Source organism: Hemiscyllium ocellatum, chromosome 14, assembly GCF_020745735.1.
Source record: "Hemiscyllium ocellatum isolate sHemOce1 chromosome 14, sHemOce1.pat.X.cur, whole genome shotgun sequence".
Classification (NCBI taxonomy): domain Eukaryota; kingdom Metazoa; phylum Chordata; class Chondrichthyes; order Orectolobiformes; family Hemiscylliidae; genus Hemiscyllium; species Hemiscyllium ocellatum.
Window position 1 is genome coordinate 21,106,496 of NC_083414.1, and position 13,700 is coordinate 21,120,195.

At 45.1% G+C, this 13,700-nt stretch overlaps 1 protein-coding gene across 1 annotated transcript in view; it reads left to right on the forward strand.

Annotated features, from left to right (window-relative positions):
* Window positions 1–1,311, forward strand: part of LOC132822097 (inter-alpha-trypsin inhibitor heavy chain H3-like) — a 79,314-nt gene extending 78,003 nt beyond the window's left edge. Inside the window, exons 24-25 of the mRNA XM_060835128.1 lie at window positions 742–853; window positions 946–1,311. Of these exons, the coding sequence (XP_060691111.1) occupies window positions 742–853; window positions 946–1,066 (233 nt within the window). The 3' untranslated portion in view covers window positions 1,067–1,311. The remainder of the gene's footprint in view (window positions 1–741; window positions 854–945) is intronic.
* Window positions 1,312–13,700: the final 12,389 nt, after the last annotated feature.

The following is a 13,700-nucleotide window of genomic DNA, read 5'->3' on the forward strand; positions in this document are numbered from 1 at the left end:
TATTTTCAGAGAGGGGGAAGACCTGTACCCAGCAATTCGGTTTAGCAGTCTCAAGAATAGCCCAGGGAGGAGAAATAAATCCTGAGAAGGTACAAAAACAGAAGACTGTGGAGAAGAAGTTTAAGGAACTCATCAAGAAATGAGTAAGCTGTGTTAGCAGTTTGCTTTAGGGTCTTATGAGGACATAATAATGAAAGCAGCTAGCATCAAGTGCATGTAGACATTTTCGAGAAAGAAACCAATTATAGCCATGCCAACTGCACAAGGAACTTTAAAGTGGGAAAGGGTGACTCTTCATTTAGGGATGAGTGTCTGTAAAGTTGTTTTTGCAGGAGGAAAAGTTGATTCTTTATTTCTGATACTTTCCGCTAAAACGATTTCAAATAATTATTATATAGTATAAAATATTTGTTTTTTCCTTTTGTCACAGTAACCCTTGGTGTTGCTTTATTTGAACATGATTTTGTTATATTATCAAATTAAATATTAAATTAATTTTACACTAAACCAAAGAATCACCAACACTCTTAGACAAGGAAAAGCAATTCACAGTGAAAAACCTAAAAATTTCAGTTTAATAATGAAATATAGCAACAGCTTCTAAACTCAATCAGTCATTTTGGTTCATTAGGTATTCTTCACCGGTAAAATAAAATCATTGTTCTTTTTCTCCTTGGACATCCTGCACTCAATGGACTGTATTGCATTTTCAGTTAAATTAATTTACCTTCTTTCACACAGGTCAGTTTTACCATGAAGTAAGTGCTGAGGTACAGAACATTCACCCCGGATTAGATGAAAGCAAAGCTGATGCAACGATGATGGTAAAAGGTCACAAACTCAGAGTAACAAGGTAATGTGACTAAGATAGTCTTAATCTTTTTGACTAGGTGTAATCTGTCTATATATTTCTAACATGAATTTTATTGATTATTTTGATTTCAGGGGGTACCAGAAAGATTACAATATCCCATGCTGGCACGTTCACTACGATGACAAAGAATTTATTGACGGAAGCCCCACTGACTATGTTCTTGCTTCTTTATTTGACTCCCAATATTCATAACCTGAGACCGGATGATGAAAGTTTATTCCTTTCGTATTGTTGGCATGTCCTTATTATTCAGTGACTTACATGTCAAATATGTATTGATTAAAGGTTGTAAATCTATGTATCTTCAAATATAAATTCCTCTGTTCATTTACCGTTAAAACTGCTTCTTTAAGATGATCAGATTTATTCTGAGTAGCTGTCCAGAGATGAAGAGCTAAAGATGGTGAGTTTGAGAAAAACACTGTAATTATGCAATTCAATATATTGGATGTAACAATATTCACAAAATATATCAATAATAAATTCATCACATTCATTTGAAACAATTTTTTACTTATCACTTCTGTTCTAACATTATTTCATACTGCTACTCTTTTCTCCTGTGTTGAGTCTCATGTGCTTTGGATCGTTAGATATCCGCACTTAATTTGTCTGCAGGTTCACCTGCATTTTAAGTCTCCAAAACATTCAGTTTGTTGGCATTATACAGTTGGTCATAATGTATTATATTGCCATGTGTTTTATGATAACTGAATTCTATAAGATGTAATGTCATAGAGTCATGCAGCACATAAACAGACCCTTTTAACCAAACCAACTTTCCGAAACTAGTCTCATTTGCCTGCATTTAGCCCATATCTCTTTAAAGCTTTCCTGTTTATGTACCAATCTAAATGCCTTTTAAATATTATAATTGTAATATAATAACCTTTGTAATATAATTGTAATATGTAACCTTTACCACTTCCTCTGGCAGCTTATTCCATACATGCACCATTCTTATTTGAAAACGGTGCACTTCAGGTCCCTCTGAAATCTTTCCCCCCTACCTTAAAGCTATGTCCTCTAGTTTTAGACTCCTCTACCCTGGGAAAAGGACCTTAGCTATTTACCCTATTCATGCCTGTTGTGATTTTATAAACCTTTGTAAAACTAACTCTCAGCTTCCAATGCTCTAGGGAAATAGTCCCAGCCTATTCAGCCTCTCCCTTTCGCTCAAACCCTCCAATCCCGGCAACATCCTTATAATTTTTTCCAAACCCTTTCAAGTTTGACAACATCCTTCCTATAGCAGGTTGACCAGTATTGTATGCAGTTTTCCAAAAGTGGCAGCTGCAACACGATATCCCAACTGTTATACTCAGTGCTCTGATCAATCAAGACAAGTGTGCCAAATGCCTTCTTTACCACCATGTCCGCACCTCAGCAGCTACAGGAGATGGTCGAGCTTGTGGGCCAATGGGCCGTCAGTTTGGTCGGGGGACAACGATAACTGTGCCTCCGGCCTGGGTATCCTGTTGCGAGGAGGCAACTTCATCATCTCCGAGGTTAAGGAGGTGGTGGGCGGGCGCCTCCTCGTCACTGACGTCATGTACAGGAATGCTCCCCTGAGACTGATCAATGTGTACGCCCCAGTGGGTAAGAGGGAACGGTTGGCCGTCCTGCAGCAGCTTCCACTGTTGCTGGCTACGTACAGGCCGGTCATTCTGGCCGGAAACTTCAACTGTATCATTGATGCAGATGGACGATCCGGCAGGGGGGACAGTAAACTGGAGGCAGCGTAGATACGCCTCGTCACAGGCAGACGCTCAAGGGTAGATTACCTGTTTGTGTCCCGAACGCTCTCGGTCAGATCCACCGACGTCAAGCCGGTGTTCTTCTCTGACCACTGCGTCCTGCTGGCCGACTGTCACCTGCAGGACAAGCAGCGGGCTGGTAAGGGAACGTGGAAGCTGAACACAAAGTTGTTGACCCTGAGAAAAACTGAGGAGCTCAAGAGGGACTATGCAGGTTGGAGAACTGTGAAGCCCCTGTTTGAGTACCCAGCGAACTGGTGGGAAACAGTAAAAGGGAACATCAAGAGGTTCTTCATCCTCAAAGGTGTTCAGGAGGCGAGAGAGAGGCGGGGAAAACTGTCCCAGCTCCAGGAAAGTATGCAGAACCTGCTCCTGCTGCAGACGATGGGGTCGATGTCACGGAGGACCTCAAGGAGGTGAAGGGCCAGCAAGCCTCGCTCTTTGCCTCGGAGGCCTCCAAGATAACCTTCCGGTCCAGGGTCCGCTCTGTGGAGCAGGATGAGACATGCCCACGTTTCTTCTTCCAGAAGGTGCACAAAGAGAGCTCCATGCTCAGCAGCCTGAAGGAAGATGATGGCTCGGTAACGTCATCGCAGGCTGACATCATGAGGATCAGCAAATCCTTCTCTGCCAGTCTGTATGACGCGAAGCCGACCGACAGTGTGACCTCCCAGTCATTCCTGTCCTCTATCACGGAGGTCTTAGATGACAGAACACATGAGAGGCTGGACCAGCCGCTATTTCTGGACGAGCTGACCAAGGCCCTTGAGTCCTTCGAAAAGAATAAAACTCCCGGAAGCGACGGGTTACCGGTCGAGCTCTATTCCGCTCTGTGGGACTTGATTGGCCAGGATCTGCTGGAGGTGTATGTCAGTATGCTTCGGGCAGGTACCATGAGTGAATCCATGAGGAAAGGCATCATCACCCTCATCTACAAGCGGAAGGGGAAGAGGGAAGATCTCAAAAATTGGAGACCAATCTCACTGTTGAATGCGGATTACAAAATTCTGTCAAAAATAATCGCCAACCAGGTTAGGTCTGCCCTGGGGTCGGTGATTCACCCTGACCAAACCTGTGCTGTGTCGGGCAGAAAGATCGCTGAGAGTCTCGCACTCCTCAGGGATACAATCGCCTATGTGCAGGACAGGGGGGTGGACACCTGCCTGATCAGCCTGGACCAGGAGAAAGCCTTTGACAGGATATCACACACATATATGAGAGATGTTCTCTCCAAAATGGGCTTTGGGGAGGGAATCTGCAATTGGATCAGACTGCTCTACGCCAACATTGTCAGTGCAGTCTCAATCAATGGGTGGGAATCAGATAGCTTCCCAGTCAGATCTGGAGTCAGGCAGGGCTGCCCACTCTCTCCTGCCTTGTTTGTGTGCTGCATAGACCCATTTGCTGAGTCCATCAGGAAGGATGCGAGCCTGAGAGGGGTGACTATTCCTGGCAGCAGGGGCCTGCAGGTTAAGGCCTCCCTGTACATGGATGATGTTGCCGTTTTCTGCTCGGATCTGCTGTCTGTGCACAGACTCATGCATCTGTGACCAGTTCGAATGGCCTAGGGGGCCAAGGTAAACCGAGGCAAGAGCGAGGCCATGCTCTTCGGGAACTGGGCCGACCAATCCTCAATCCCCTTCACCGTCAGGACCGACCACTTGAAGATGCTGGGTATTTGGTTTGGTGGGGGGGGCTGGGGCATGCGCCAAGTCTTGGGAGGAGCATAACAGCAAAGTGAGGCAGAAACTGGGCAGATGGAAGCTATGGTCGCTCTCCATCGCGGGAAAAAAACCTGGTCATCAGGTATAAGGCACTGTCATTGCTTTTATACGTGGCACAGTCTGGCCTACTCCCAGAATGTGTGCTGTTGCAGTCACCCGAGCCATCTTCTAGTTTACATGGAGGACAAAGATGGACTGGGTTCAAAGGGACTCGCTATACAAAGATCTGGGCAACGGGGGAAAAAATACACCCAATGCCACCCTTACCCTGATGGCCACCTTTGTGTGGCCATCAGGGTAAGGGTGCATCAAGCTGTGCCTGGATCCCCGGTATGCAAACACCAAGTGTCACTACGTACTGAGGTTTTCCCTAGAAGGATGGGCCTAGCCTCGCTGCCACGGAACGCTCTGAGTAGTTGGACCGTTCCGTATCATCTGTCCTTCATGGAGAAGTTTATGAAGAAAAACACCTTTGACCGCAAGTCCATCAGGAAGTGGTCAGCATGTAGTGTACTTGAGACCCTTCGGGAAAAGGAGAGGGCGGATCCTATCGAGCGGTTCCCTGAGCAGACTGTCAAAGCCATTTGGCAAAATGCCTCATCGCCAGAACTTTCCAACAAGCACCAAGACATGGCTTAGCTGGTGGTGAGAAGGGCTCTGCCTGTGAGATCCTTTATGCACGCCCGGACTCTCAGCCGCACCACACGCTGCTCTCGAAGCGCCTGCGGTGGGGGAACGAGACTGTCACACACCTCCTTCTGGAATGTGCCTATGCAGAGTATTCCTGATGAAGGGCTCATGCTCGAAACGTCGAATTCTCTATTCCTGAGATGCTGCCTGGCCTGCTGTGCTTTGACCAGCAACACATTTGCAGCTGTGATCTCCAGCATCTGCAGACCTCATTTTTTACCCTATGCAGAGGAAGTCTGGAGAGGAACGCATTGGCGTTTGTAGAGGTTCGTCACGAGCAGTGCCGTGACGCGGGACTCTGTGTTCTACGGCCTGTTCCCCGGGACGCACACCGAGACGAACATCAACTGCGCCTGGAGGATCATCAACTCGGTGAAGGACGCTCTCTGGGCGGTCCGAAACCTGTTGATCTTCCAGCTGAAGAAGTTGACCCCGACTGAGTGTTGCAGACTGGCACATTCCAAGGTGCAGGACTACGCATTGAGGGACGCGCTGAAGCTTGGGGCAGCTGCCGCCAAGGCGCGGTGGGGAAAGACCACTGTGTAACATCTGCCTGCCGAAAAAAGAGCAGGGGGCCCATGCAATTATTTGGGCACTGCTGACACCTCAGCTAAAAATGTAATCATACAGACCTGTAAATAGGAATGATTACTCTATTTCGGTATGCAAACAAATGGAATGTTTACATATGTATGGCATGTCCAGTTGTATAGATCATCAAAGTATTTTATGAATAAAGTTTATTTTTGAAATAAAAAAAACATGTCTATATGTAATGCCACTATCAATGAACTAAGTACCACACCCCGAGGTCTCTCTGTTCAGCAACACTCTCTAGGGCCCCAAACTAGGTAAGTGCTGCCCTGGATTGTTTTATTAAAATGCAACACCTTACATTTATTTAAATTAAACTCCACCTGCCACTCCTTGGCCCATTGGTCCATCTGGTTAAGATCCCGTTGTATTCTTAGATAATCATCTTCACTATCTGTAACACTACCGATTTTGGTGTCATCTGCAAACTTACTAACCATTCCCCTACGTTTACATTCAAATCATCAGAACTTTAGTATGCCAATAACTCAATATAATTCTTACTGGGGTGCACGGGGACTATGATTGGTCAGAGGTACCTCGACAGTCAGCCAAGGAGCTTGTCCACTTGTAACAAAGGGAGTTGCCACAATCAGATATGAAGGTCAAATGTAGATTGATCAGTCATTCAGCAATAGAGGTGTCAGTCCAGGAGAGTAGGGCAGATTATCCTCTAGTAAGATAAGAAGAGGGATTGAGTATGACGGAGAAAAAGGCAATTTAAGGTGGTGCACACAAGCAGGAGAAGTGGGGCGACATGGTGGCTCAGTGGTTAGCACTGCTGCCTCCCAGTGCCAGGGACCTGGGTTCGATCCCAGCCTCAGACAACTGTCTGTGTGGAGTTTGCATATTTTCTCTGTGTCTGTGTGGGTTTCCTCTGAATGCTTTGGTTTCCTCCCACAATCCAAAGGTCTGCAGGTTAAGTCAATTGACCATGCTACATTGCCCATAACATTCAGGCATGTGCTAGGGGTAAAAGTAGAGTATCAGGGTAGAGGAATGGTTTGGGTGGGATACTCTTTGGAGAATCAGTGTGGACTTGTTGGGCCAAAGGGCCTGTTTCCACACTGTAGAGATTCTATGATTCCAAGTGGTGAAATGTCCCCAGTGAGTGAGGAGGAATCAAGAGTGTAGGAGCGAATCATAGTTTGGAAGGATGAGGTGGGTAACAGCCATTGAGCTGGCATGATAGTGCAATAGTGCTTGTGGTCAGCCATGAGTCCTGATATGATGCACGCACAGTTGAAGAGTTAAAATGATTGGTGGTTCTGTGAGTGTGAGATAGCAGACAGAAGATGGTCCCGCAGAATACAGAAGATCATTGACCTTCTTCTGTCCCTGCTGGTCATGCGTTTCAATTCGGGGCACAATACTGACCTAAGCTGCAATTTCTGTCCAGTCCAGCTGGGACTGTTAGTGTAGTCACTTTTGATGGTCAGCAGGCAAAAGTTCTGTCCTCCTCTGCACCGCCCCTTCCAGTAGCCCCTTTAGATCCCTGCCTATAAAGCTAGGAACTAGCTCACATTTCTTCTGAAACCCAAGCTTCTAGGAGCTGCAGCTGGAGACATGTCCCACACATATGCTAGCCCTGGACCTTAGAAATATGCACAGACTCCCACGTAGAGCAAAAGGAACAAACCATGGCATTGAGCTCTCCTGTCATGACCCACCTTTTTGGATTAAACCTTTAAAAGGCTCTTAAAGTCAAATAATATATATTCCTTTTGGGCCCCTCTTCCCTTGATCTCATTAAAACAGAATAAAGCCTTCACAAACCATAAACTCAACCAATTCCTGCTTGGCTAGAATGTCCTTTTGCAGTCCCCACAAGACCTCCAGGTTTTATACCAGCTGACAAGCTCATGACAGTTTGGGAGATCGTTCTTAGCTTTCGGTGTCTGACATAGTGTGCAGTATAGCTTTAATTCAGGCACCAACACATCAACCGGGACTTGCCAGTGACAAACATTTCAACATCTCTAGCCAAGTTGTTCACTGGGAAACACACCCAACAGCTCAGTTACATAATTAGTGGGTGAAAGGTGGAAGATTGTCTGAGAAAAACATGCCCTGGACCCATGATGAACTGAATGCCATGAGATTCATTCGGCACCATACTTCACCAATGGGAAAACTCACTTTTCTCACTTTTCTCTCCCTGTGGATTCTATTATACCAGTAAACTTTCAGTTTCTTTGCAATATTCACTTTAGTCCAGAGAAGGAATGTAAGCTCTCGATTTGTCATGCTCTGTTTTTGTTAGATTTGTCCCTTCAACCAAATAATGATGTGACACTGATGGGGCCTCTGTCCAATCTTCACTAGGTATGGGAATGTACTCAATCCCTTTTACGCCAACTCCAATTACATACTTCCCCTTATCTCCTCAGTGGCTTCTCACCATGGTCTTCCAACCAGCACCAAACTCTCTAACTTTCATGTGTACTACATCGTGGCTTACCTTCACTTCATGTCACTCTTTTCTTTGTTATTGGCATCAGGTTTAAGAAAACCAAACCTTGTTTTATGACCTTATTTCAATACTGACTCAGAAGATGAGAAACCTGTTGCACACTGTTGTGTTATTCTGTAAGATAACAGAAAGTCTTTGTCAAGAAGAATCATGCAAATTAATCCCAAATTAGCAAATAACTAGTAAACATTTCTGTATATACCTCTCCATAATCTGAACACTTCTTCCTGTAGCATCTTTCAATAAGGCTCATTCTCCATTCTTACGCAGAAATATTTCAAACTCTTCTGGCATAAATTGTCGCCCATTAACTTACACCCTCGGTTTTAGAAATACAGAAATTGCAAACCACTTTCTCAGAATCTCAATAGTTTTGATGTTTGCGGTATTGAGTATAGAGTCAACATTTATTCACTTGCTATTATTACCAACCTGTTTCCTCTACTTCGTAGGGACAATATGTAATTATTCCCTAGGTACTCACGTGTTTGATTTGACCAAGGAATGTCTCTGGGATCACTTTGCATTCTGAGACACACCTTGGAACTTTTCACCAACTCCTCAATATTTTGTCCAACTTTCTTGAATTGCCATTGTTCTTTCTAATTAATCCAACCGTTTACTTGCTGCTTTTAACTGTTGAGCCTTGCAAAATTGTCAGTGCTTTAACTTGATTTAGACTTTGTGATGGCTACTTTTATCACTTTGCTCAAGTATTACTTATGCACTCCCTCAATGTGTTCTGTCTGATCTCTATTATAAATAACCTGGTCCAGTTTAACCATATAACCTTAAGCCAATTCATTCTTCTCTCCTATTATAGCCAATGACAAGATTTAGGAATTATCATGATTTTCCAATCTAATACTAACTCTAACACAGGAATACAATAATTAGACTCACGTGTCAGTTTCACACCAGTTTTGGGAGAAGGGAATGTGACTTAGGGACTTTTTGTACTTCTTGTTCAATACCATCAACCTATGTTTTTATTTATTTTACAAGTGCGTTCAAGGAATGCCAAACTCCTCAGCTAGTATGAGGTCTACCATAGTTTAGACTATTACTGCTTCCACAGCCTCCACCTGCTGATGTGTATGGCCAGCTATCCACCACATGGGACCTTCACTGGAAGAGGGACATTTAGATATTTGGTGATCAGCAACAGTGATATTGAAATTTATGACTCTGATTCTATGGCCTGGATCTCACTGAAATCTGGTGGACCTCCTTTAGTAGGTCAGGAAAAGCATTCCCTTGTAATTTACAGCTGCTCATCCTGCTCCTCCATTAAACCATATCTCTGTAACAGCAATGATATCTGATCCCCATGTTTTAATCAGTACCCTCAATGCTTATTTACAAGACTGCTTTCAAATAAATGGTATCCAAACTCCCTTGGGTCTTAACTTGACTATATACACGCTACCTTCTGGATTGACTTGGTTTTTCTTCTATATTTGTCTGTGCATCACCCAATATTGTACGTCCATGCCCTATCCTATTCCTCTGCTAAATAAGCTTAAATCCCCACTAGCAATTGTCCCTGCAAAGATGTTGGTCCCATTCAGCAGCAACCTGTTGGAGTTGTACAAGTCTTACCAGAAACAGACCCAGTGATCCAGGAATCTAAAGCTCTAACTCTTCAGCCACATTTTAATTTGTTCTATCCATCTACTCCTATTCTCACTAGCACACGGCAGTGTGGGTAATCCCAAGATTACAGCTTTCCAGGTCCTGCTTTTCAATTTGTGACCTACCTTCTTAAATTCTTCTTCATCCCTCTTTCTCCCAATGATGTTGGTCCCTGTGTGAACTACAATCTCTGATTGTTTAGCCTCCCTCTTCAGAATGTTATTGTGTAGTGACATCCTTGAGCATATATCTAGAGCAGGTCTGCAGCTGCCCTGTGTGTACCCCTCACTATTGTGCCTGCTACCTTGATAGCTCTCCCTGTCTGCTCCCTCTGGTTGTGGAGCAGGGCTCTGACTGCACTCCCTAAATGCACTGTCACTCAAATCGATTTACAACACAGAAAAACTGCTCTGCAGTGACTTGCACTTTGGAGCTTTCTGGACTTCCTGCCTATCTCCCTACTTCTGACTGACGGTCACCCAATTCCTTCTCTGATTGTACTTCCCTAATCTGTCGGGTGACCACGTCTTAAAACATGCAATAGTCAGCCTTGTAGATGCACTGCTGTATCACCAGCCAATGCTCATGTTCCAAAACCCAGTGCTCAAATTGATCAAACCAGTGACATTTCCTGCAGATGTGGACGACCGGACTGCCAGGAGCATCTAAAATTTCCCAAATACACCAGGCTGGCAATATATGGGACTGAGATCCCCTGTCATACCATTAACTAAAAAACTCGTACACTAAAATAAGCCAAGTAGAAAATTAATTAACATTTCTTTTTTAAAGAATCTAGAATATTTCCTTAGTGCGGTTTTAAAGACCTTCCCATTACCTACCATCTGCTTTTCACTGATGCACTTTCACCAGCCTTTTCAAATTCTGGCAGGATTCCTGTTGCTTTTCAGCTACTGGTCTGACTGAGCCTGATCTGGGCCACATCACTCAGGCTTTTGTGGGGAAGGTTTGCTGCTACCATTCATCCCCAGTTTGCTCCACTCCACTCAAACTGGTGCATGTTTTTTTTTGCAAAAATATACTTTATTCATGAATTATCCACAAGTACATTAAAAAGCAATTCACATTGGACATTATAGAAGATTAATGAAAAATTATATTTCTTAGTTCAGCACTTTACATTCTTAGATACACAATCCAAATGCAAAATGAGAAGATTTACTAAATCTGGCTAGATTAACTTCAGCTGTGCTTGGAAGACCAACAACTTGATGAAAGATGCTCTATGGTGTGCCTGAAACATGTTGGTAGTCCAGTGCAAAGAGGTGACATCAACCGATTATTGCAGACAGCCACAGTCCAAAATCCAGGACTCATTGCTGAGGGACACACCAAAGTTTGGGGCAACTGCTACCAAGGTGCAGTGTAGATAGGTCACCATCAGGGAACTTTCTATCATAAAGTACATCTTTTGGCCTCTGCTAGAACACATATATCTTGATCTGCATCCCAAGAAACAGCCTTTAGACTACAGCAGGCCAGAGGACAGAGTGCAGTGCCGTAGAGAATCCAGGCATGCATGAAAGATGTGATGAGAATTGCCCTTCTCACCATCAGCCAAGTTACATCTTGTTAAAAAGTTCTGGCCATTGGCGTCCAACAGGATCAATTTCTTACTTTCCCAGCAGGGTCTCAAGGACGTTACGCGCTGACCACTGCCTGGTGGAAGTCTTTGTTAGAATTAGAATCCCTACAGTGTGGAAATAGGTCCTTCAGCCCAAGTCCACACCAACCCTCCAAAGAGTAACCCACTCTTACCTAGTGCACCTAACCTACACATCCCTGAACACTTTGGGCAATTTGGCATGGCCAATTCACTTAAGCTACATATCTTTGGATTGTGGGAGGAAACCAGAACATCCGAAGGAAACCCATAAAGACATGGAAAATGTGCAAACTCCACACAGACAGTTGCCCGAGGCAGGAATTGAACCTGGGTCACTGGCACTGTGAGGCAGCAGTGCTAAGCACTGAGCACTGTGCCCCCTGTGGTCTTATGGTCAAAGGTGTACAAACTTTTCCATAAGGGTTATGTGGCACTTGGTACAAACTCCTAGCTACTTGGAGCATCCCATAACAATATGGCCAGACACATCCTTCACAACACTAGGGTCAGGTGGAACCTCAGTACATAGTGACATAGTTGGTTGCGTCCCAAGACTCTACGTTTACAAAATAAACTGATGTTGTACACAGTGGTGGCCATTAGGATGAGGCTCTGGTGCTGCTTTAACTGACTTCTCTTTGAGTCTGAGTGGACTATCGGACTCATCCTTCTCTCAGTAAAAAATGAGGTCTGCAGATGCTGGAGATCACAGCTGAAAATGTGTTGCTAGTCAAAGCACAGCAGGCCAGGCAGCATCTCAGGAATAGAGAATTCGACGTTTCGAGCATAAGCCCTTCATCAGGAATGAGAGAGAGTAGCCAAGCAGGCTAAGATAAAAGGTAGGGAGGAGGGACTTGGGGGAGGGGCGATGGAGGTGGGCTAGGTGGAAGGAGGTCAAGGTGAGGGTGATAGGCCGGAGTGGGGTGGGGGCGGAGAGGTCAGAGGAGATGACCTGGGGGGTGCAGTGAGACAGAGACTCACTGAAATCCTTGTAGAGGGAATTCCTCCCTCTACAAGGATTTCAGTGAGTCTCTGTCTCACTGCACCCCCCAGGTCATCTCCTCTGACCTCTCCGCCCTCACCCCACTCCGGCCTATCACCCTCACCTTGACCTCCTTCCACCTATCCCACCTCCATCGCCCCTCCCCCAAGTCCCTCCTCCCTACCTTTTATCTTAGCCTGCTTGGCTACTCTCTCTCATTCCTGATGAAGGGCTTATGCTCGAAACGTCGAATTCTCTATTCCTGAGATGCTGCCTGGCCTGCTGTGCTTTGACCAGCAACACATTTTCAGCTCTCATCCTTCTCTCAGTCTGCTTCACAGAGATCCTAATCTGTTGCATACTTCTCCTCATTCCAGTGGTCAATTGCTGCTCTCTGGTTGGCCACCTGGTGGCGCCACGGGCCGTGATTTCTGCAGTTCCCCGTTCGGCCACTTGGTGGCACCAGGAACTGTTATCCGCTGTCATCCCGACGTCGGATCGGCAATCTGCTGCTATTCTCAGATCAGCCAATTGGGGACGCCAGGAGCCGCGATTTGCTGTAGTTCCCAGATTGGCCATCTCATGGCGCCAGGGGCCACGACCACTGTAGTTCTTGGATTGGCCATTTAGTGGCGCCAGAGGCTGTGATCTGCAGTTCTTCCCAGATAGTGGGTGAATTTGTACTTGCAGAGTTACAGTATACTTTGCTCAAAAACTGCATGAATTCATGTAAGACACTGTTAACTCACTTTTTAGATTAAAATCAGTCTAAACATTATTATTTCTAAACTTATTATCTGGCAAACACCAACTGTTACAGTTAACCTGAGAATGTAACTTTTAAAAAAGGTTTTGTGATTTACATGTTGAAAGAAGTGAAACTGTCATGGTATTCGAACAGATGAAAGACTCAACAATCAAGGTATTTTTCAATGTATAATTTCAGTTACATCACACTGTAAACTTTTGCTATAAATTATGTGTCCACAACCACCTGATGAAGGAGCGTGGCTCCGAAAGCTAGTGCTTCCAATTAAACCTGTTGGACTATAACCTGGTGTGTGATTTTTAACTTTGTACAACCCAGTCCAACACCAACACCTCCAAATCAGATCCCAGATTGGCCACTTCGTGGCGCCAGGATCCACGACCGCTGTAGTTCTCAGGTCGGCCACTTCGTGGCGTCAAAGGCCGCTATCCGCTGTAATTCTCAGATCAGCCACTTTGTGGCGTCAGAGGCCGCTATCCGCTGAAGTTCTCAGGTCGGTCACTTTGTGGCGTCAGAGGCCGCTATCCGTTGTAGTTCCCAGGTCGGCCACTTTGTGGCGTCAGAGGCCGCTATCC